This window comes from Sarcophilus harrisii, chromosome 2 (assembly GCF_902635505.1).
Source record: "Sarcophilus harrisii chromosome 2, mSarHar1.11, whole genome shotgun sequence".
NCBI classification, from domain to species: Eukaryota; Metazoa; Chordata; class Mammalia; order Dasyuromorphia; family Dasyuridae; genus Sarcophilus; species Sarcophilus harrisii.
Window position 1 is genome coordinate 140,317,155 of NC_045427.1, and position 25,417 is coordinate 140,342,571.

Sequence of the window (25,417 nt, forward strand, 5' to 3'; positions counted from 1 at the left end):
ATATTATTGCGCTATTATGATGATCAGGATGATTTCAGAAAAATCTGGAAAGACTTACATGAATTGATAAAAAGTGAAGTGAGCAGAACCAGGAAAATGTTGTATACAGTAACAGCAATATTGTATGATGAAGAATTGTGAGTGGCAGCTATTTTTAGCAAAACAATGAGCCAAGACAATCCCAAAGGACTCATGATGAAAAATGCCATCCATTTCCAGAGAAAGAACTAATGTCTAAATACAGATTTTAGCATACTATTTCTTTCTCTGTCTCTGTCTTCTGTCTCCATCTCTCTCTCTCTCTCTCCTCCCTGTGTGTCTGTCTGTCTGTCTGTCTCTCCCCTCTCTTCTTTACTTTTTATTCAAGTCTTCTTTCTCAAAATGACTAATATGGAAATGTTTTGCATGATTGCACATATATAGCCTATATAAAATTGCTTACTGTCTCAGAGAAGGGAAAGGAGATGGAGACAAAAAAGGTATCAAACTGCATTGGTAGAGGAAATTTCTTCATCAAGAGTTCCTTTTGCCTGAGAAATTTCAGTTTTAGTTTCATACCATTTCATCCTTTGTTTTCATATCACTTTCATATTGAATATATCATTCCTCTTCCTCTACTGAGAGAACTATCCCTTGTAACTAAGAATAAAAGAAAAAATTAGTTCAGCAAAACTAATCAACATGTGATGGCCACAGTTACCATATGCAATCTGGAGGTTAAGCTAGAGATATCAACTCCATAGGCTATCTTGGATAAACAGTATGACCATGATCATTGGTCCTTTACCTGCATATATAATTAGCATAGTCAGCACATCTTGCTCTAGGTCCTTTGCCATAAAAATCCCACCTTTCTCTTGTAAAATGTGATTTCTGCTAGGGAACTTATGGAATCATGATAGAGTTTTTACCTTTGACTTGAAGACAGTTTGAGTTTGTGAATCATTCCAGATGACTCTGTGCTTTCATGACTTGTTGTACTTCATCAGATATATACATATTGGAGTAATCTGTACAGAGATGTTAATTAAGCCCATGGAATCATATGGAATTACCTAAAGAATGTAAAGAAAGTAGAGAAGAAAATCTAGGTAAGAACTTTGAAGAACATCAAAATTAGAAGGGGTGATATAGATGATAGTCCAACAAAGGAGACTTAGAAGGAGAGTTTACAAAGTAAGAGCAGAACTAGAAGAGTTTGGCCATGAAAATATAGAGAGGAGAGAGGGTCCAGAGAAAAAGAGTAGTCAACAGTGGCAACTTCAGCACACATGTAGAAAAGGATGAAGCCTAAGAAAAGACAATTAAGAGGTGGTAGCTCTGGAAAGCAGTTGTAGTTGAGTAATTAGATCAGAAGCCAAATCACATAGAGTAAGGAGTGAATGAGAGAAGCAGAAGAAAAGCAGCAAATATTGATAGCTTTTTCAGAGTCTGCCTTAGGAAAGGAAAGGGATAGGAGCACAGATTGAGAGAATAGTGAAGTCTAAAGAGGTATTTTTTAAGGATGGGAACGACTTGGATATGTTTGAAAACACCAAGGAAGGATCTAGTTAATAGGAAGAGCATGAAGAGTAGAAAGTAAAAGAGAAGGTAAATGAGGAAGTAATCTTAGGGAAGAAGAGAAGGGATCAAGTGTGCGTACAAAGAAAAGGACCACCAGTTTGTCAGAAATGCAGAAAAAGAGGAGATTGTGTGAGATGATGTCAAGGACTATTGGGCCAATTGCTTGAAATTGCTTTAGTATCTCAAAGTTTGAAGTTTTAATCTACCCATGATGCGGGTCTAGTGGTAGAGAATTGATACAAGAATCTCCTCTTTGGTCAGAGATGCAGGTCCAATGTGAAAGAATTCACAAACCTGAAGCTTAGTGGCAAAAAGGAAATTTTATTTTTTACTAAGAAGCTCTCTCCTAGCAGACAAATCTCTTAATGAGGAAATTTGCAAAGAATGTGTTAACAGAAACTTATTTTATGAGCAAACCTTGGGGGCTGGGGGCAGTTTGAGCTGATTATTAGACCAAAATCTTCCAATTGAATGAAATCACTTTGAAGGCTTTTTTTCCAGAATTTGGAATTTCCTGAATGGGGATCTGGCTATATCCCAAAAGATCAATGGGGGTGATTTGCCCAAGATCTCCAATTGAATGATCCACTTATTTTAGAAAAGGCCCGTCTGGAAAGTATGCACCGCCCCCCCCCAGCCTAACTCTCTGGAGTCTGAGATCCCAAATCTCCCTTCTTTTACAGATCAAAGGGGTCACAGTTTCAGAGTGATTATTTTACAGATTAAAGGGGATACAGTTTCAGAGTTCATCCCAATCACCTAGAACCTCCTTTTCAATGGTGTTCTTTGTCCCTCAATGAGAAATTAAGTTCAACAACCCACTTTTATTTTCACTTCCTTTCTGAACCAACAGACACTCCACAGATCATCTTTTCAAAGGTGAGCTTGAAAAGGTCAAGGATATTATCCCTTTTCCTTTGTTCCAAACCTCCAACCTTGAAAAACTCCTCCTTTTCATTTCCCTCTTTCTTCCAAAATACTACAGCACCTCCACTGACCTTTATCACATTCTGCTTCATACTGTACTTAAATAGAACTTTTTCTTTTCTAATATGCTATAAGCTACCTGCCATCAGAGACTGCATTTTCTTCCCCATATCACTACAGCAACCAATAGAGAGTCTTGCACATAGTGGGTGCTCAAAAATAGTTTTTGGATGACTAAGTTAAATTTTTTTATTGTTAAATATAAACTATTGTACAGAGGCAGCACATAAACAAGTTAAAAGCTTTTTTAAAAAATGGAATAGCTGGAAAGCTGGTTCTGGTGTTTGGAAATCTCAGTCACTCTTGCCTCCTGCACCTCCGCCTTTTCTCTAGAAACTGACTCTCCATTTTATCTTGTGTCCTAGCAGAGTTTCCCGTTCCTCTTCAGTCTCCCCTCTCCACTTGCTCTCCAGCAATGCCCCATGGGAGCTCAGCACACTTCCTAATCCTGGCTTTCACCTCAATATTTCTGCCACACGAGGGGAATAGGAAGGAAGTTCACTTTCTACAAGGGATCCTCCCTTGACTGAACTCTGCTCTAGATGTCCTTCATCATAGGGGCGAATAATTTGGAGTCTGGGAAGAGTTCAGAACATGAGCTGGGTAAATCTAAAAGAGTGGATAAAAGGAGCCTTAGAAACTCTACACTCAACATTTTACAAACGAAGTTGGGGAGTCCAGGAAAAAAAATGATTTATCCATGATCAAGCAGTTAGTCAGTAGTAGACTGACTCCTTGTATGAGCAAATTGGATAATTTAAATGTGGAAGTGGCAAACCCAAACTCTATGTCAGGTTTTAACTTGAGTGATGCCTTAGATCTTTGAACAACCACTAAACCCTCTCCAAAGAAAACAGGCTCTGAACTTCTTGGTTTTGATTTGAATGATGCTTTGGATGATAGGAGTGATGGATTCAATGCTGCAATGGTCCCAATATAAAACCTGGTGAAGGACTAATGGGTAAGGATCTAGAAGATGACATAGAGGGTGACTACAAACCCAATAAGGACAAAGATAGCAAATATGATAGCAATGGTGACACTAGAATGGGAAGAATAGCAGAAACTGGGATAAACGCCAGTACAGCCAGTGCCCTTGCAATGACACTTATTGGAGCAGTCTCCAGTTATATTTCCTATAAACAAAAGAAATTTTAACATTCAACAAGACATCAGTATCGAAAATGTCAAAGGACAAAGCCTAGAAGGTGAGCATTAAAGAATCTCAGGTTAAATATTCAGCATTGCAAACCCAGTTTGCAGAGAAACCTTCCCAAGATTGTGAAGATCTAATTCCACAGCAAATGCACGTACACACATTCCAAATGCTTTTAATTCTGCTTATTTAATTTGGATTGAAAGCTGTTCTCCAGCTCTATGGAATAACTGACTTTTTATTGCCAAAGCTTTTTGGGGGGTTAGGAGGATTTGATTATTTATGTTGGGCTGAAAAAACTTAGCGATAATACATTTAAAAGTGATTGGGATCAGAAAAACGCAATTCAGTCAGATCTATTGTGAGATAACTGACCCAGTCCCTCATGGAATAGAAGTATCTAAGATGAAGGTGATGAAAACCTAAGAGAAGAATGATTCTGGCTCCTAGGAACCACTGCTCTGTTGTACCATAAACAGCAATTCTACAAGACTATGCTTCTCTAATCCATTGGAAAATTGAAATAAGGTAAGGTTAGGAATTTAGGTAGTCAGGGGTGAGACAGAAATAGAAGAAGGGATAAAACAAACTAAACATGACAAAGGGCTGCAAATGAGTGCTAAGGTCAGGAGTAGAATTAGAAAAATCCATATTGTAGTAGGATATGTGTGTAGACATATACAGACATGTACAGCTGTGTGTATATCTATATATGCACATACACACACAGAGATATATATGTTTCAGGGTGCACAAACCTGATTGAGGGGATGGTCTGTCAGCATGTACAACCTGCTGCTTCATCAGATTTCTCAAAGTAGGAAATGTAAGTGTTTTTTACTTTCTCACCCTAGAAGAATCAGCTATAGAAAACAATATCTGTAGTATTATTTTTATTTATTTGCTTATATTATTATCTTGTGGCAAGAGCTTGTGACAAAGATAACATTACCTGTCAGTATATGGGAATGTGTTTATATCTGTTAAAGAGCATGAGTGAAATATCTACACAATTAAACATTGTAGCCTAATGGTTAGAGAAAGCCCTATATTTTGATCCTTCTTTATTTGTTTTCTTTTCAGAAAAAGGAAAAAAAAACCAATTTGTTTTTAACAATAAGAAGGGATTGTTGTTTGTCTTATTTTGGAAAACATCCTTAATCCTATGCAAATTAACTAGCAGAAACAGCTTTCTTGAATATCGTTTAGAAAATTGAATGCATTGGTGTAAAATTGGAGTTTAAAAAATAAATCCTAGGGCCTGAGTACATGTCAAAAAGACATGTTGCAAAAATCTTTTCTATGTGTTTGTCAAGTTGAAAGAAATTTGGTTCTATCATTGGCCAAAGACTGCTTGTGATTCTAGTCCCTACTGGGTTTCTATGTGACTTGGGGCAAAGGTCATTGTTTCAGTTTTTCTCTGCAAAATGAGAGATTTGTACCAATCACTAAGGGTTCTTTGTCACTCAAGATCTGAGACCTATTCAGTATAGGAACAAAGCAGCTTAAAATTGAACCATCTAGAGTTATTTTAGAAGGTTAGATAAAGAACATTTCAGAGGGCAAATAGAATTCTATTTGCATAGAACCTCTCAACTGCATTCTAGCTATGCTTACTTGGATGATCATATCCACAATTCCTACAGAAGTCTTAACTGCTTTGCCTTCCTGTATATATTTATAAACTAATCTAACCACGATATTCTCATATAAGTAATGTCTTGCAAAACTTTCTGGAAGTACTTTTCTTAGTTTTAAAGCTGTGCTAAAGAATATCATGTTAATAAACACCAAAAAACAAGATATAAAGAAAAAACAATGGCATAGCCATTATTTAAGGTAGGAAAAGATCTTGGATTTAGAGAGAAGATTTATATTTTCAACATCATAAAAATTCAAAGTCGTTTACTGCTATAAAATATTAGAGAAATATATCTAATTTACAAAAAATATAGAGAATATATTAAAAACAATCAATTTCCAGGAACAACTTCAAGATTAAGAATAATGTTTTAGTCTTTATGTTTATAATTTTCAAGGATATTTTCTATCTATTCCAACAGATCCAAATGTATTAGAAAGTAAAAATCATGTCATAACTTTTTTTCAAAAATTTTTTGTGTACTAATAATTAACATTTATATAGCATTTTAAGGTGTTTTCCATAGATTATGCCTAATAATAATATTTATAAAATGCTTAGCACAGTGCCTGACACATAAATGCTACAAACATGGCAGTTATTAATAATAGTAATATTAGTAATTAGTAAATAATAATTTACTAATAGTAATTAGTAAAATAGTATTAGTAATATTAAATCATATAGTGCCTACTGTATGGTAAGTGCTTTATAAATATTATCTCATTTGATCCTCACAACAACCCTGAGAGATAGATTCTATTATTATCCCCATTTCACAGCTGAGCAAATGGAGGCAGGTTAAATCACTTGCTCAGGGTTACATAGCTAGTACATTTCTGAGACTATTGGAATTCAGTCTTCCTGACTTCAGCCTCAGAGGTTTATCCATTACCTTACTTAGCTGCCATTTCATCCTTACAACAATCCAGGAAGGTATATGCTGTCATTGTCCCCACTCATAAATGAGTAAACTGAGTCTGAGAGAAGTTAAGTGACTTCTCAGAGATATATGTGTCATGAGCGTCTAGGGTAAAATTTGAACTCAGGCCTTCTTCACTTAAAGTCTAACAGTCCAGGGGCAGCACAGAATAATCTCTTTAAAGATAAACAGAGAAAAGTAGAGATATAGCAAATAAAAAGCACTAAGTGTAAAAAATAGGAAGACAGAACAATAAAAGTTGAGAGGAAGCTTCCATACATTGCTGCTGCCATTGCCTACTTGGCAATATATCAGAGGTCTGTAATTAGATGCCAAATAGACTAAGAGAAATTGTAACCTGAAGTTGTAGAGAATTGAGTCATTAACTTGGGATCTACTGACAAATTAAATTTCACAATGCACAAAAACAGAATGCAATTAAAACTTTTTGTGATCAGAACTTTATGGCTGTGTTAGAGGTGAAAACACCTGACCAAATAAGAACCTTTTAGCTTTTCAGTCATTAAAATCCCTTGGATAGTGTAGAAGAAATAACTTATGTAAAATCCACTTTATACAAAAATCTTATAAATATATTTCAGGGTATTTCTTCTCTATGCTGATTTTCCACAGTAATAGTTCCAGACCTCATTTAAAATAGGATGGAAAGAATAGATATGACAAAAAAGAAAAACAAAATGAATCTGAATATAATTGTAATGATCAATCTTGGCCCAGAAGAGTTTAATAATAACAATAATAGCTAGTATTTATATAGTGCCTTATGGATCACAAAGCACTTTACAAATGTCACCTCACAACAACCCTTTGAGATAGGTCCTATTATGACCCTCATTTTTACATATGTGGAAAAGGAGGTAGACAGAGGTTCAGTGGTTTGCATGGGTCACACAGCTAACATGTAAGACTGGGTTTGAATTCAGTTCTTTCCAACTCTAGGAATAGTGTTTTATTCATCACACCACCTAGCTGCCTCTTGATGTATCTAAAAGTGTATCTCTTTCACTTCATGGTGGGTCAGGGAAGGGGAATGTCAACTACAGCTATGGCAAACAGCATGTAGTATTTCTTGTTGTTCCCTTTGTCTTCTACCCCCAGCTTCTTTTAACTTCTGGGATCAGCTCTTTTTCATCTTCTCTTTCTTCATTTGGCCATCTCTTTCTGGTTCCTAATGCCTCAATCCTTTGTAAAGTCTCTACCTTATAACAAGAAACTTAAATCCCTCACCATTCTGTCAGTCATGACTCATGACAGAGCTTATATATTCACCCGATAATCCCCAGGTTGAGGGATTATGACATTTATTTAATTTTGTCTTTGCGTTTGTACTTGTATTCCCAGCACTTTGCATAGTGCTTGACACACAGTAAATACTTGATAAATGCTTCTCTCTCAACAGTCTTCTCATTCATTTATAATTTTCCAATTATAACCTTGATTGTGAAATTTTGAAAAGTCACATCTCAATGAGTTGATGGACCACAGACATATTTACCTTTGTCATTGTCCAGCTTTCATACAGGTCCTTTCAGTACATTTATCTGAGGGGCCAGTTATCTCTCAGTTCTTCAAAATAGTCTGTCTCTCCTCAAGCATTTTTTTATTTGAGACACTGTGTTTGTTTTCAAATTGATTTTTATAGTCGTGCTCCTTAAACTTTTTTCTTACCCTTTCAAGAACCAAAATGTCCACATAACACATGAGTCATTAGAAAATCTCAACCAGCCTATCTGTCTCTGTCTCTTTCTTCTTCCCTGGAATTATTTCTATTTGAGTCTTCCAAATTTCATTTTGGAGACCTTCTTCTCTCTCTTGGGCTGACTTTTTTGTGGTTTTAGAATTTGAGATCCTACCTATTTTTTTTTCTAAACCTTTTGAAATTTCCTCTACCAAAATGTGATTTACACAGCAAACCTTTCCTTTATCATGAATTCTTAGATGGATTAAACACTTGTTTCCAGGGTTCTAATCATTTCTGTGTTGGTCACCATCCGTTCTATAATAACAATTCTTCTCATTACTTCCACCACTTTCTGAAATATGAAGTTATGAAAGGAAACCAAAGATGTGTTAGTTGCTTCTCTGTTCTTGCCAGTAAAAGTGCCAATGCATATATTGGTAAATGATGTCTCTCATCCCTGCTTTCTCCTGTATCTGGATCAAATTTGTGACCTCTTTTCTTGACTTTACCATTCATTTTCTCCTTCTGCTAGGTATATTTTTCTGAACATCTGACTTCTGATTTCTGCTTCTATTGATCTTCATCCATTTTCTTCTATTACATTTTCTCCCTGGGGCATCTGGATTCCCTACATGAGTATATGCCACTCTGCTCCAACTTTTATCTGTTTTGTTCTTTTAATATAAAGTATACTTTTTTGAAGCCAGATTCTTGTCATAAGTATCATTCCACAAAGTCTTAGTGATACTTGTGTGTGAGATCAAATTTGCCTCTTTATGTTAGAATCTATAGTTCAATTTGCTCTTTATCCATATTTTGTATGTAAACATATCAGGTCTTGGGTTTTATTTCTGGTTCATTTCTCAGATTTTGACTCTTATGAATAATGGAGCATCTCTACTATTATTCTTCTACCTGTGTCACCATAGAGGAAATACAATGGTCACTTGTTGTAATTCAGTCACTTGAGTTGTGTCTGATTCCTCATGACTCTATTTAGGGTTTTCCTGGTAAAGATACTGAGGAGCGTTTTCTCCAGTTCATTTTACAGATGAGAAAACAGGGTTAAGTGATCGGTCCAGGATCACACATTTAGTCAGTAGCCAGATTTAAACTCAGGAAAATGAGTCGTCCTCATTCCATTCCCAACACTTCAACCATTGCACCACTCAATAGTATGTATATAGGTTGATTGATAGGAAGCTTCTTTCCTCCACTGCCCAACCTTTTCATTTTAAAACCTTCATCTTAGATTTGAAAGAATCAAAAAAACATTTAAGTAACCCTCAACAGTTGCAAAGCATTCCTAAGCCCCAAACTCATCAATTATTAAGCAAGAGTTTATAAATTCAAAGCCTGTTCTCACCATCCTCTTAACCACCTTTTCATTGTCCAATCAGCCTCCCTCTCCCAACGCCTCTGCCTTCAACTGGCAGAATGATAAAAATACCAGCTCTGGCTGTAAAGTCTTCAGTTTCTTGCCCAAACCTTCAACCTCTAGAAAACCTTTCTAGGTGTTGTTTTTTTCTGGCAATATCAATTATCCCCATGTGAATCACCAGAAGTGGGTAATGGTTATCAATTTTGACAAGTCTTAGGAGACTCTCTATCATGTCCTAGATACATACCCTGGGAAGACTGCCAGCCTCTCTATTATTAATGTCAGGTTGACAAATAGCTGCCTCAGTACCCCTTAGCAGGGAGCTACCGATCTCTACTCTATATCTCTTCTTCCTCTGACCCTCACTGGATTATCTCCATTATCTTGTCTCTCTTGGGTTACTTGGATTTGACAGTAGAGAACATCTAAAAGAGATTTAGAGGGGACATGATAGCTGTCTTTAGATATTTGAAAGGCTATCACATGGAAAAAGGAATAGTTTTGTTCAATTTGGACCCAGAGTGCAGAAGTAGAAGCAATAGGTGAATCTTGCAAAGAGGCTGCAAATTCTGGCAGCTTGGGAGCAGAAACTTCCTAAAAATCAAATCTATTTAAAAGTGAGATGGGTTACATCAGGAAATAGTGAGTCCCTTCTTGATGGAAGGCTGCAAGCAAAAGCAAGATGATGATCCATCAAGAATGTTGTAGAGGGGATTCTTCTTCATGTATGACGTCCTTTCCAACTTTGAAATTCTGTGATTCTTTGTTACTTAGGGGATAGAGCAATAAAAAGAGGACACAAGGCTCCATATTGTTTCCTGGAACCTCTTCTTTCTACCTTCAGGGATAAATCAACACGAGATGAACATTCAAATCTGATAAGTACACTTGCAGAAATCTTCTTCCTTCTTCCTCCTTCTTACCTCTCTGACATGCAGGTCTTCTCTCTCACCACTGAAAATCTAAAGAGTTGTTTATCCTTCGTTTTTGAAGAGGACCAATGACATTCATAGGGTGATGTCTTGACTTGTGCATGAATTGGATTTAAGTGAGGCAGGGTTGTGCAAAATTGTCATGCTCACTCTCTTCCAGAGTCATCAAAGTTTAAGTGACAAGACAAAAATCAAAACAACGGGCAATGGCTCCAGACTCAGTGCATGATTTTTGCATTTTCAATGTCTGGCTAAGTTCTAAGCACTCCACGGTACCTGCCTGCTTCAGCCACCTTTGTGGACATTGGAACAAGTTATTCTCATCTGTCCATTCTGCTGTGACAAAGCCTTCACATCCCCCTAATTCACTGATAGGTTTGGGACTTAATGTTTTAGTCCATCTGCCAAGACAGTTTAGAGACATGTTCTACATTATATTATATTATATTATGTTCTATTATATCATATTATATAATATTGTTATATTATATCATATCATATTATGTTGCTATATTATATCATTATAATAGATTATGTTGTTATATAGTTATATTATACCACACTAAATTATATTATGTCATATCATATTATATATTATTAAAGAGGCATATTGAAGATAATAGGAACCTATTGTACAAAGAAAATCCATGTTATCCAGGCTGGTTACACACCCAGTGAATATCTTTGGAAATGGCATGAAAAGAGGAAGGAATCAGCTGCCAAGTCCTGCTGATTACTCTGTGTACTGAGATAGTACCATCTAATTCTCACCTATATTGGTGAATTGGATCCCCAAAAGTGTGGCTGTTACCTCAACTTCCAAGAACACTCTTTGCATAAATTTTCCTAAAATTGTGGTTCATGAGGCTCCAATGGTGTTCTTATTTTTAATAGTCAATCAGTATACAAATTAGCTCAGAAAAAGGCATTTACTAAGACAGCATTGCAAGAACAATAGTTATTCAACCATTTCCTCCCCTCCTGCTAAATCACATAGCATTTGTGAGTAAAAGTAGAGAGCAAAGAGTGGTAAGATGTATGTATATGGAACACATGTCTCTGGGCTTCAGTTTTCTCAGCTATAAAATGAGATTGAGATAAATAACTCCTGAAGTCCCTTCCAGCTTTAAATCTTGTGGTACTAGATCTTATGATACTGTTTCAGTGCCTCAAAGTCTTTCTCCCCTAATGGGATTCTCATAAAGTTTATCTCTTGATCGCCAGAACTATCTTCAGGGAAATGCTGATAAACTTTTAAATAAATCTCTTCAAGAATGTAGAACACACTTTTGGGTTTAGTTTGCGTTAACATTTGTCCATCACTTTCTTAAATCTAGACAATAGGCTTATTAATAAAACAATAAATGATTATATATATTATTATTAACAAAATAATAAATCTAGTCCTGATGTGAAGTACATGTCAATTTCTGATTTATACTTACCCTGGAAATTTAATAATTGACTCTCAAAATCAGTAAAAGTTGGCTCCAGCATACCCGTGGCCTAACTTCTTGTGAATTCATAGCTATCTCTGTTCTCTACTTCCTTGAGTGATTGTTTCTCTGTATCCAAGTCTGGAGAGTACATTTCTATTCAACTTCTGGTTCTTGCCTGGACACTCCGAAATCAATGATCTCTTAAATTGCTGGATGGATTGCTTCCTCCTAAGTAAGTAGTGCTGCTTCTAAATTGTGGCCAATGAAGGAGAAGGTAAAAACACATCCCCTTCCCCACATAAACACACATGATGAGGTGAAATTCTGTGCTTCTCCCAAACTGATCTCTACAATTGTCTCCTATTTTGTTGGAAGACTAAGTTACTTAAAGCCCCATAGACATAATCATTGGGTTTTGTTTGTTTATATGTTTGCTTTCCTTATCTAATAGCAAGATTCCCTTAATTCCATCGCAAAAAGATGTTCATATTTTGTAAAGGGATCATAGTGTGTTAATATATTAATTTCTCATCTGGGATTACATCCTGTAGCTATATCAACTAGCTGAGGGGAAGGGACCAAATGACTCCCTCCCCACCTTCTCATGCCTTTTCTAATACATATTTTTGATTTTACCCTTTCTCTCTATTTCTGAAGTTATCACCTTTGGCAGTCTTTTATCTACTTGAAAATGGCTACTCTGTACCCTTTGAGTCTAACAATACCTGTAGTTTTCAACTGTTCTTTATAGGACTTGTTTAACATTTTTTATTGAAGGCTCAGATAATGGCAAAGATGGTATGCTTATCAAATCTGCAGATGAAACAAAGCTGAGAGACAAATCTGACACATCGGATGACAGAATCAAGATGCGAAAGGTCTCAACGGGATATAACAATGATTCAAATCTAATTAGATGCTGTTTAATAAGGATAAATGTCAAGTCCCACATTAGGTTTTAAAACACACACAGAGTCACATAAGTACAAAATGGGTGGTATTACTAATGTTGGAAATGGGCTAGATAGAAATTCACAGGAAAAATCTCTGGCTTTTTTATGGACAAACACACAATAAAATATCCCAATGTGGCTTGGTAGCCAAAAGAACTAAAGTTGAGTTCAACCTGTATTAATAATCCTCTGTCTAGGTGAGTAGAGCAACTAGGTGGCCCAATAGAAAGAGCACTGGTCTTGGAACTAGTAAGTCTCATTTTCATGTGCTCAAATCCAGCCTTAGACACATTAATTATGTGATTCTAGGAAGTCACTTAATGCTGTTTGCCTCAATTCCTCATCTGTAAAATGAACTGGAGAAGGAAATGGCAAACCACTCCAGTATCTTTGGCAAAAAAACCCAAACAAACCCTAAAACCTAAAATGGATCATAAAGAATTGGACACAATTGAAATGACTCAATAAAAATCTGGGTAAATATACCCCCAAAATTCTGTCCTGACTCTCCATTCTCTCCTGTCCTCTTTTCTTAGAACTCCTAATTTCAGTTATCATCTCTTTGCAGATGACTCATGGATTTCCATATCCAGTCTAGTCTCTCTCCTGATTTCCAGTCTCATATCACAAACTACCCATCTCAAATTCCACATCTACAATCTAGATCTCATAATCTTTCTGCCTGCAACCCATCCCTCTTCCTTAAGAGAACTCCAGCATCCTCCTAGTTGCCCATGCTCATCCTTTCACTCTTCCTCACCCCCATATAGCCCATCATCTAGCAAATCTTGTTGATTATATCGACATACTGTCCCTGGAATCTTTCTCTTTACTCACTGAGACAGCATCCTAGTTCATGCTTTTATCACCTCAACTGGACCATTTCAATGATCACTTAGAGTTTGGCCACTGCCTCCTAATTCCCTTTGCTGCCTCTGATCTCTCTCTTCTCTAATCTATCCATCACTCTGTTGCCAAATTACTCTTCCCAACCATGTAGTTTCCCTGCTCAAGGACTTTTAGTGGTTCCCTACCGTGGCTAAGATAAAATATAAACTCTGTTTGACATTTAGAGTCTTTCCCAATATGGTTCCTATCGACCTTTCCAGGCTTATCACACATTGTTTTCTTTCACACATTGTAGGTTTCTGCCAAACTGGTTTACCTGCTGTTAGTTATGCATAATGTTCCCCTTTCTATCTCCATATTTTTGCATAGACTGTACCCCCTGCCTGGGATGTGCCCTCTCCTCACCTTTACCTTTCCAAAGCCCTCGCTTTCCTCAAGGCTTGGTTTAAGTGCCATCTGCTCCTACATGAGGCCTATCGTGATCTCCATAATTGCCAGCATCCTCCCTTCTTGAAATTGCCTTGTATCTACTTTGAATATATTTTGATTTTTTTATCTGTGTACAAATTGTTCCTCCTTCTCCCCTACCCCACGCAAGAATACAAGGTCCTGAGAGCAGGGATTTCATTTTTCTCTGTATATTTAATGCCTAGTACATAGTAGGTAATAAATGCATGTTGATTGAAGGAAGGGGTGCAAAGCAATAGATTGGCTCAATATAAATGAAATGGGAAGATAGCTGCCCAATGAACATGTATAATATGCTTTATCCCACCACAAACCATGTTGGGGTTGGATGAGCCCACTTCTGGGTATATACCACATGTTCATTAGCCACACAGCTGTACTCGTTTAGACTTCATTATTTTCCCAGGAACCTCATCATTCTGCAAAATCACCTTAATTCTGGAACTCACACCTCATTAGTACCCAATGTTCCTGGGGTCCCTCCCTCTGCCTGGAGAAGGTGGAGATGAAAAACTAGTTCCAGAAGCTCCATTTGAGGTGGAGCTCAATGATCTGATCAGCCACCCTGCCCAAGTCCCTCCACCTTCCCCTCTACCTCACCCCAAGACCTAGTATAGTATTTGGTACCCAACCCAGTGTTGCTACCCTAGCACCCAGCCAAATCCACCTGATTTCTCACATGAGTGGGAGTGGGGTGAGCCTATAAGTGGGGGTGGAAGGGAAGATCCTTCCAGTTGGCCCCAGATCCTTGATCCCTTTAGAGAGAGTTACACATACTCTGGGAAGTTTAGTAAGGTTTCCATCTGAAATAGGAAGCCTGATTTTTTCTATAAATTGGGGAAAACTATGTTTAGCTTTAAGACTAACCTTTATTAAGTACTAGGTAAGCAGTAATCTTGAAAAGCATTATTAAGTGTTGTTTTAAAAAAATTTATATGACACTATGGGGGGGCAAATGTGATATTAGTTTGTATGTGTGAGGTGGTATAAAGTCTATGAAATATTGACTTTTAAGAATCTTTCCTGTATGGAATAAAAGAAGCAAGTAAAAGGACCCTACTTATGCTGCCTCCCTGGAACCCCAAAGAACTGCTGTATCAAGGATATTGACAATGTGCTTGAAATGTATTCCCTTTCCACTTAACGAAGATGACAGCTTTTTAAATGGAGGGAATAATTTAAAGGAGGAACTGGTCAATAAAGAGTCCATCCTTAGAGTATATACAATATGCCTGGCTTGGAATCAGCCCCTGAGGAGGCTTGACAAGCTTGCACCTTAGAGGGAGACTTCCCTTCATTTCAGAGCATTCTTTTGCTATTCTCTATCAGCAAACTGTGTCATAATTAAAAATCTTTTAATTGGCTGCTAAGCCATAAATGAGTGTGTATACAAAAAGTTCAAGTGCATAATCTCTTGCTCTCTTCCGTGGAAGCTTTAAGTAAGGAGAAGAATTGCTGTGAACCTCTAGACACAGAAGGAGCATCAGTTCCTATCTCCCTTCCAGCTGCAAAATGTCTATGAACACATGGAACTTCTATTTCTTGTTTTTATTCTTTCCTAGTCTTAAGTGAATGAGTATCTGGAGCAAGGATATGACCCTGAGAGCTTCAAAAAGGTCAGAATAGCAGTAACTGGAATCAGGAACAGAATCTTCCAGTAGCTGCAGCACCTAAACTTGATTAAAAGCTACTCCAGAGATGCAGCCTGCCTGACTTTAGGGTAGATAGCAATGAGCCAACCCATCTGAACAAGGGAGTAACTCATCCAAAGTGGATAAGGAGACATCCCAAAAGCCGCTCTGCTTTTGTTTGATTGTTGTTTTTAATTGCTGGTAAGGGGAAAATGTTTCATTACAACCTCTTTACATTTGAACCTACTCTGCCCAGGGACCACATGGTTTTTTGATTTGGGAGATGTGCTTCGGTCCTTGCTATTGCTCAGTAAATATCCCTTTGTGAAAGCTAATCAATATTAATTTGTTAATTGATATTGTGGAGATGTTGACTTATTACATATGACAGAATATGATGATTTAGTCTTATGAACAATAATAACATATGTATGTGGATATTTGCATACAATGTAGTGAATATATAATATCTATCCCCTTAGGTAACCCCAGAATCCTTAGGAGAAGAAGGTTATTGTTGTTCAGTTTTATTTGATTCTTTGTGACCCCATTTGGAATTTTCTTGGCAAATATACTGGAGCAGTTTTCTATTTCCTTCTCCAGCTCATTTAACAGATGATGAAACTGAGGCAAATGGGATGAAGTGACTTGTCTAGACCATATAGCTAGTTAATATCTGAAGCCAGATTTAAACAGTCTTCTTGACTCCAGCACTGGCACTCTAGCCACTGTGCCATCTAGCTGTACCAAGGGGAAGAGTAGTCAGATGCCATCTCAGAACTCAACCTGCCAGGGTGAATGGAGCCCAGAACCTATGCTGTGTAAGGAAAAATCTGCTCCCCAAATGGGAAGCATTGATTTGGGGAAATAGGTAGTGAGTTCCCCCTCACTGGAGATCTTCAAGCAAAGGCTGGGGGACCATGTTTCAGAGCTAATCTAGAGGAGATATCTTGTGTTTAATGATCCCCATGACTCTGTTGTTCATAACTCCATGATTTGTTTGTTTTGGATGCCTTTTTGATGGTTGATGTCCCTTCTAGGATGTGGTTTGATCAGGGTAGAGTACAGCACAAGGATCATCCCTTTTATTCTGGACATGACATTTCTGTGATCAGCCCAAGATCACATTCATTTTTTAGATTGTTGGTTCATCTCCAGCTTGTTTTGGTCAACAAAAAGCAAGCCACGTCCCTCCCATCCTGCACTTGTGCAATTGATTGTTTTTTTCCTCTCCCCACCTAAATATATCTATCCCTGCTAAATGTCATCTTCTCGGGCTTGGCCGAGTGTGTCAGCTTATTGAGATCATGTTGAATCCTGACTCTTGCAAGACTGAGAAGGACTGTTGGAGCCGCGAGTAGCTAGGCTTGTGCCAAGGGGTGTCTCGGGGCCAGTAGCAAGCTTTCTACTTCTTATCTGCCAGAGTAGGAGGTGCTGACTTGCAAAGGAGACAGAACAGATTCTCTATGTTTCTGTGAAGAGAGCCCAACCCACAACAGTGTGATACAACACAACAAACATGTACTGAGCAGCTCCTGTCTGGAGTACAATGTGCCAGGTGGTGTGAGAAACTAATTATTTCTCTTGGATTTAATAACTAATTTTTGAATTAGGATCCAAAGTTTTCCTTCTTATTTTCTTTCTCATCCAGAAACGAAACAGTGTGGGAAATATCTCTGTAACAGATTTACCCAGGCCTCTGTACCCCAGAGAGATAATAAAAGAGGAAAAGGGGAAAAAAACCTACATGTGCAAAAATGTTTGTAACAGCTCTTTGTGTGGTGGCAAGGAATTGGAAATTGAGTGGATGACCTTCATTTGGGGAATAGCTGAATAAATTATGGTATATGAATATTATGGAATATTATTATTCTATAAGAAATGATGAGCAGGCTGATCTCAGAAAAACCTGGAAAGATTTACATGAGCTGATGGTGAGTGAAGTGCACAGAACCAGGAGAACATTATACACAGCAATAACAAAATTATGTGATGATCAATTTTAATGGACTTAGCTCTTTTCAACAATGAGGTGATTCAAGGCAATTCCAATAGACTTGGAATGGAAAATGCATCCAGAGAGAGAACTGCGGAGACTGAATGCAGAGTGAAGCATACTATTTTCACCTCTTTTGTTCATTTGCTTTTTCTTTCTTGCGGTTTTCCCCTTTTTTTCTTATTTTTCTTTCACAACATGACTAATATAGAAATATGTTTAAAATGATTGTACATGTATAAGCTACTTCAGATTGTTTGCTATCTTGGGGAAGGAGAGGTAAGGGAGAAGAGAGAAAAAAATTGGAACTCTAAGTCTTACAAAAATGAATGTTGAACTGCGATGATTCAGGCCAATTCCAATGATCTTGTGATAAAGAGAGTCGTAAACACCCAGAGAGAGGACTGTGGGAACCGAGTATGAATCACAACATAGCATTTTCACTCTTTTTGTTGTTGTTTGCTTGTGTTTTATTTTTCTCATTTTTTTTCCTTTTTGATCTGATTTTTCTTGTACCGCCAGATAATTGTATAAATATGTATGCATATACTGGATTTAACATATGTTTTTTATCATGTTTAAATATATTGAATTACTTGCTATTTAGGGAAGAGGGTGAGGAGAAGGGGAGGAAAACTGGAGCACAAGGTTTTATAAGAGTCAATTTGGAAAAATTATTCATGAATATGTTTTGAAAATAAAAAGCTTTAATAAAAAAGAATATATTTACATGTATTTGGGAAAATAAATACTATTGATATAAAAAGGAATGTTGAAAAACTATATTTATATATAATTGGAAAAATGTTGAATAATAAAAAAAAAAGATTATATAGATTTACCCAAGGCAAGATCCAATCAGACAATAAAAGAAAATTTAAGTTTGGGCTAGTGGAAGTTTTCCTGCTCATTCCCCAGGTCTGGGGAAGTGTGGATTCTTCCTTTTGTCAAAGAGATGATAGGAAATTGATGTCTCTTTGACCAAGATTTGCATGACCCAAGTGATGTACCCCAAGGCCTTCATTTTAATATAGCCCACCCTCTCATTGTAATACTCATTTTCTCATTAATTGTTGACCCATGAGTTGTCAACCCTCCAGAACACCTACTTTTCAAAGGACATAAAAACTGTGAGCTCGCTGCTATGAGAGCCTTTGCTCTAAGAGAGCTGGATAAATGATGATCCTTTTATTAAAATGCTGGAATTTTTTAATAAAATGATTAAATTATCCAGAAATTATGTCTCTCAGACTTTTAAAAATCCCATAGAGGAGAGTAGTTATGAAGTTTGGAGAAAATAAAATCTCTATCTTGATGGAGTCTATAGACCTCTAAGGGAAATAAGATACCAACACATATAGTTAAAGCATATAATTTTATTAATTATATGTTTGTTTGTTAGTAAGGCATAAAACAAATTTCCATGTGAGATCATACAAAGAAGGTCAGTAATACCCAGGGAGATCAAGAAAAGCTTGTATTAAGACATGGTATTATGTAGAAGTCTTAAAGGATGGGCAGAAATTTAACAGGCATAGAGATGGATGGAGGGCAAACTGGCCCTCTAGTAACCACTGAGTGGGAACCCACTGAGCAAAGCCATAAAGTCATTACAGAATAGTATGTAAATAGAAAATAAAGAGGAGCAGTTAGGTAGTTCAGTGGATAGACTATCAGCCCTAGAGTCAAGAAAACCTGAATTCAAGTTTGGAATCAGACACTTACCAGCTCTGTGACCCTGAGCAAATCACTTAGCCCCGTTTGCATCAGTTTCCTCATCTGTAAAATGAACTGGAGAAGGAAATGGCAAACCATTTTAGTATCTTTGCCAAGAAAACCCCAAATCAGATCACAAAAAATAATACAATAACAAACAACAGAAAATAAGGAATGGTGCTATTTAGCTGAGACACAGATTATGCAGAAAGAGAATGTTATATGTTCTGGGTGCCTTCTAGGCTGCAGCTGACAAGTCATCCTATTGATGGAACTTGCAGAGGTAGGTTTGAGTGGAGCTTTGTGCTCTTTGGATTTCCTGTTTGAGTTTGGAGTTAATAATTTGGGAGAAGATGCAGAATTCCTGGAGAGAATATATGAAATGGAGAGCAGGGAAAGAGCTAATTAGGGTGTGAGGAAAGGAGACCAGAGGCCTTTCCTGGCATCAGCAAAGTAGTTAGAGATAAGTTCCATCCCCGAAGCAATTAGAGCCTCCAACAGCAGTAAAACAACAAGGAGAGTTCAACACTCAACATTTAGGAGAAAGACAAAACTCCCAAACTGCAAGTGAGAAGATTTGAAAATTCTCTTTAAATGTAGTAGAGAAAGTAATAATTAAGATCATTGAAAATTCAGATTTAATGAGACAGTAACTATATGTACCTAGGTGTTTCTACTTAATAGGAATACAGATTCAGAAATAAAAAACTTAGAGTTGGAAGGCTTCCTGTCTAATCCCTTCTTCTTACAAGTGGGGAAATCTGGGTTTAGAGAGTAAAGTCTCCCCATTACTCACAAATCAGAGGCAGTTCTAGTACAAGTATTTCTTCAAGTCTTGCTCAATAGATTGTCCCAAAAGCCTTTTGTAACTGAAGTAAGAATTTTTGCTCAGTTGTGTCCAATTCTTTGTCACTCCTTCTGGCTTTTGGTTTTTGTTTGTTTTTGACACAGATAGTGGAATGGTTTGCTCTTTCCTTTTCCATCTCTTTTTAAGGATGAGTAAACTGAGGCAAATAGGATTAAGTGACTTACCTAGGATCACACAGCTAGGAAGTGTCTGAGGTCAGGTTTGAATTCAGGAAAATGAGTCTTCCTGATTCCAAACCTGGCACTCTATCTACTAATACCACTGCCTGTGAAACTTATTAGAATAAGGGAATAGTAGAGTGGAGAATTACTGGAGAGGAAGTCACCTTGATTCTGCCTTCTTATACAATTCTCATTGCCTTTCTTGGAATTCTCATTCTACTGAGATATGATTTTATGGGATTCATAAGATCACAGAATCTTTGATCTGTCAACTTGCAGACCATCTACAGTGGTCTATAGAATGACCTGTTTCAGGAATTCTTTCTACAACTTCCACAAGAAAGTGGTTGTCTATCCTTCATTTGAAGGCCTAATGACTTGGGGAGCTAAGTATTTCATGAAGCATCCCTTTCCTCCTTGGGGTTAAATTGTTAAAATTGCTAAAAACCATCAACCCAAAATCTGCCTTCCTATAACCTTTAGCCTATGGTTCAAATTAAATCTGGATCCAACCAGCACGTGATAACTCTTGAAATATTTGAATGTCTTCAATAATCTTCAACATCTATGTCTCTAAAATATAATGGTTGAAATATAATCTTTGAAGACTTAAGAACTGCAATTCTTCCATTTCTAGGCTAAACGCCTCCAGTTCCTTCAATCGAGCCTCACATGGTATGGTTTTTGAGTCCCACAACAATCCTTACCACCCTTCTTGAGAAATATTCTTGTCAGTTTTCTAACATTCTAACATTAAGCCTAGGACTTAATACAGATAATTATGCTCTTCCCCCCTTCAAAAGGTGAGCCCTTTATTAAGACAACAAATTGTTAGTATTACCCGATGATTATCAATTTAAAGATGCATTATTCTCCACTAAAGTATTATGACATCCGTATTTTTCCTAGGCTATGTATCATAGCTCGGGTCATCATAGCTGCTATTAAACTATAAAGCATAAGCCTGGTGACCAATCATGTGTTTGTTACCCAAGGACAAGTCTAGCTAAATTTAGAAAACTTCATTACCCAGTTGACCAGAACTGAGATTTTTTTTTGTCCTACTGAAGCTCTTAAATCCTATGTACTTAGTCATATAAGAGTTCCATCTGTATGGGTATAGTGAGCGTGAGTACAGTGAAAGTTGAAATATTGAAATAATGATGCATCCTAAAAGTCTTGGGGCAGCTAGGTGGGTCAGTGGATCAAGTGCAGGGCCTGGGTTCAGGATGGCTTCTGAATTCAAATCTGGTCTCAGACACCTACTAGTTGTGAGATGCTGGGCAAGTCACCTAATATTATTTGCCTCAGTTTTCTCATCTGTAAAATGAGCTGAGAAGGAAATGTCTTTGTAAAGAAAATTCCAAATGGGGTCACAAGGAGTCAGACATGACTGAAATAACTGAACAACAGTGAAAACAATCTCCATCCCTCCCACTATGACACCATCTCAGGGGGTCAAATCTCATGGCAAGATTCCACCAGAGCAGCGCTGAGAGCAAGGCAGAGACTGGGAGCCTGCTGCCTGAACCATGATGAGATTGTTTCCCTAGGCCATGAGGGTCCCAGCCCCTGGCCCCAGCAGTACCATGTACTATGGCTCAGTCCACTTCCTGCCGCATTGACAAGGAAGGAATTTCCCTCCCTGCCTCCTAATGAGAATCCTAGCTGTCCAGAGCTGCTGTTTTGTAAACACAAGGGCGCCTGGAATGAGGAGGAGCAGGCTGCCAGAGGCTGTGGCCAAAGAACCATTCAGGGCTGAGGAGCTGTGAGTAAAGCCTGGCTTTCCTGGTCAGCTGCTAGCTCCACTCCTTCCCCTTCTTCAGCCAGGGTCAGCCCGTGGTGCAAGGTGATGTTTGTGTACTTCTCTCTGGAGCACTTCGGTTCTCTTCCACTTTCTGTCCCAAGACCTCCCATGCCCTTACACTGACTCAAATCTGCTCTCCTTGAACAGCACCCCTTATTCCCAAATATTCTCTTCTTCTCCCCCTGCCTCACAGCTTTAGTGCCTCGTTTTCTGAGTGGAGAAGAGCTAAAGGGCCATGAATCTGAAACTGCAGGACTGAGCCGTAGTTCTGCTCCTGAGTGACTTTCAGCAAATTGCTTGAATTCTCATTTTCCTTATCCATAAAGTTAGAGGGTTGAACTAGATCATCTTCTAGAGTCCTTCTAACTTCAAAGCTATAAATATATAAATATATGTGTATATATATATATATAAATTAGTTCATATTAAGGTATAAAGGACTAATAATTTATATATGTATGTGTATGTATTATTTATTATGTGAATGTATATGTATTATATGTACCCTATTCCATTTACTTGTGCAATAACCCTGAAGTAGATGATGAAAATGGCATATGCAGCTCAGAACTGTAGTTGAGCTCACAATCTTGAAGGATTTTCAATAATAATTCAGCGGTGGCTCAGCTCATGTCAAAGTCCTCCAAGGATCTGAATTGGTTCATTTCTATCTTTCCACTAAGAGCCTTTAGTTAGGTGCCAGGGGAGGGAGGGCCAGACCTGGAGTCAGAAAGACTCATTTCCTGAGTTCAAACCCAGTCTCAGACGCTTATTAGCTGTGTGACCCTAGGCAAGTCACTAAATCCTGTTTGCCTTAATTTCCTCATTTATTAAAAAAAAATTAGAGAAGGAAATGTGAAATCAATATCTTTGCCAAGAAAACCCCAAATGGGTCACAAAGAATTGGACACAACTGAAACAAAAAAAAAGTCTTCAATTCCCTTCCAAGCCTCAGGCTGCCAATAGGCATTTATACATAGAATAGTTTTTCTAAAGCTAAGTTCTGACCATATTATCCAACCTCTTGTTCAATAAACTCCAATGGTTCCCTGTCACTTTTAGGATCAAATACAAAATTCTCTGTTTGGCTTTGAAAGCCTTTCTTACCTTTCCAGTCTTCTTACACTTTACTCCCCTGCATGTAATCTTTGATCAGGGGCACTGGCCTCTTTGCTGCTCTTTATATAAGACACTCCATCTCTCAGCTCCAGGCATTTTTTCTGGTTGTTCCCCAAGCCTGGAATGTTCTCCCTCCTCATTTATACCTCTTGGCTTGCCTGGCTTCCTTCAAATTTCTCCTCAAGTCCCATAATCTAAAATAAATCAGTCCCCCTTAATCTTAGTACTTTCCCTGAGATTATCTCCAGTTTATTCTGTGTATAGCTTGTTTGTACAGAGTTATTCAAATGTTGTTTCTTCCATTAGATTGTAAACTCCTTGTGAGCAGGAACCATCTTTTTTATTCATTTATGATTTTTTTTTACCTTTTTTTGTATCCCTAGAACTTGGCACAGTGTCTTACACATATTAGGTCCTTAATCAATGTTAATTGACTGATTGCCCAGGCTCACACAGATTGTAAGTGCAATAAGTGCTTAATTAATAAATGCTTATTGAAAAAAGCTATTTTTTTCAATAGCTATCCTATTGAAAAGGGTTTGTCACTGAGTTCCTTAGAAAGCCAATAAAAGTCATCCAACTTCCAGTGAATATTGTTTCTCCTTGTCCAAGCCAGAGAATTATCTCAATCATTGCAAAGTCACAGATCAATGCTATCACAGGTCCAGCTCCACCTAGAACCAGTTATATGTTAGCTGCCTATCTTCCCTCTAAGGTCTCCTTTCCTCCTTGTACCACTGTCCACTGATGTGATACTTTTCATGCCCATCAATAATCAATCAGTCAATAAAATAATCATTAAGTGCCTACTGTGGGCCAGACCTTGTGCTAAGTTAATGCACATGTGTCTTCGGTTTTGCCAGACAGTAGATATAATGAGGAAGATCTAACTTCTTGAAGGGGCAGCAGGTGATAGAGTGGAATTAGGGTAGAGCTGAATTAAAATCTGGCCTCAGACACTTATAAGTGGTGGGCTTGGACGAGTAGTTGACAGAGCCAGATTCGAATCTTCAGAACTTTAGGATTTTAGAGCTAGAATGAACCTTTTAGATTGTCTTGTATGGGCTCTGTCACTAACTGACTGTATGACTTTGGGAAAGTCTTGGAACCTCCAAATCCTTGACTCTTTGAGCTTCTGAGAATGGTCCATCCTCCTTATTTTTCGGAGCAGTGAAGTGATCCATCCAAAGACCCTCACCCAGATAGTGACAGAGTCCAGAGAGCTTCTTCATCTGTAAAATGGGTTCAGAAATTCTTACCCTGTCTGACTCACAGAGCAAATACAGAAATGCTTAGAAACCTAAAATAGAGTGCAAATGTAAGGAGATAAAGTTTTTGAGGCAAAGATATGGAGGAAGAAGGGAGCCAAAAATTCACAACAGATTGCTTCACCCATTTACACAGAAAACTCGGGATGGAGAATAAGCTCTTTACCACCCACCTGATCTGGAGTAATGGGTAGTGAGTGTGTGTGTGTGTTCCAATTCTCTGGGCTCTGTTTTAGCTGACTAGAACTGCTAACAAGAGCATGATAGTGGGAGGCTCTGGCACGATGGGGCCTTCCAGTCTCAGTGGGCCCAGAGACTTCCCCCTTCTTCCTTGTCCAGAGCAGGGTATGGAGCTGGTTTCTTGCTTTGGGAATTCAAAACTGTTTTATTTTCTAAATGAAGAGAACAAAGCTCCCTTAATAACAATAATCACTGGGCAATAAAGAGAGCCCGAATGGGGTCTGTATCAGGGAGCTCAAGTCAGGGAACAATGCAAGGGGACAGGCTCTGACAGGGAGGATAATCATATAATAGCACACTGAGCCCACAGAGCTGGGGCCTGGGGATGGGCGAGCCCGGATTTGCTTTGCTTCTTGCCTTCCTGCCCTGGTGCTTCCATTTCTCCAGGGCAGTCCAGGTCATGTACTCTCCCACACCTTGGTTCTTCCCTCTGTGAGAAAGGCACTCAAGGGACAGCTAGGTGGTTCAGTGGTTGGAGCAGTGGCCCTGAACTGGGAGGAGCTGAGTTCAGGTCTGACCTCAGACACTAGCTATGTGACTCTGGGCAAGGCATTTAGTCTCCAAAAGAAAAAGGAGTTTACAGAACCTAGCTTTTGCTGGAAGATTTTTTTTAATCC

At 38.0% G+C, this 25,417-nt stretch overlaps 1 protein-coding gene across 1 annotated transcript; it reads left to right on the forward strand.

The window, feature by feature from the left end:
• The first annotated feature begins 3,507 nt into the window (after positions 1-3,507).
• LOC105749075 (CD99 antigen-like protein 2) lies at positions 3,508-22,455 on the forward strand. Its single transcript, XM_012540071.1, is given in 4 exon segments — positions 3,508-3,701; positions 3,703-3,756; positions 3,758-3,831; positions 22,367-22,455. Coding segments are annotated over 4 exon segments (411 nt in total).
• The last annotated feature ends 2,962 nt before the right edge of the window (positions 22,456-25,417 follow it).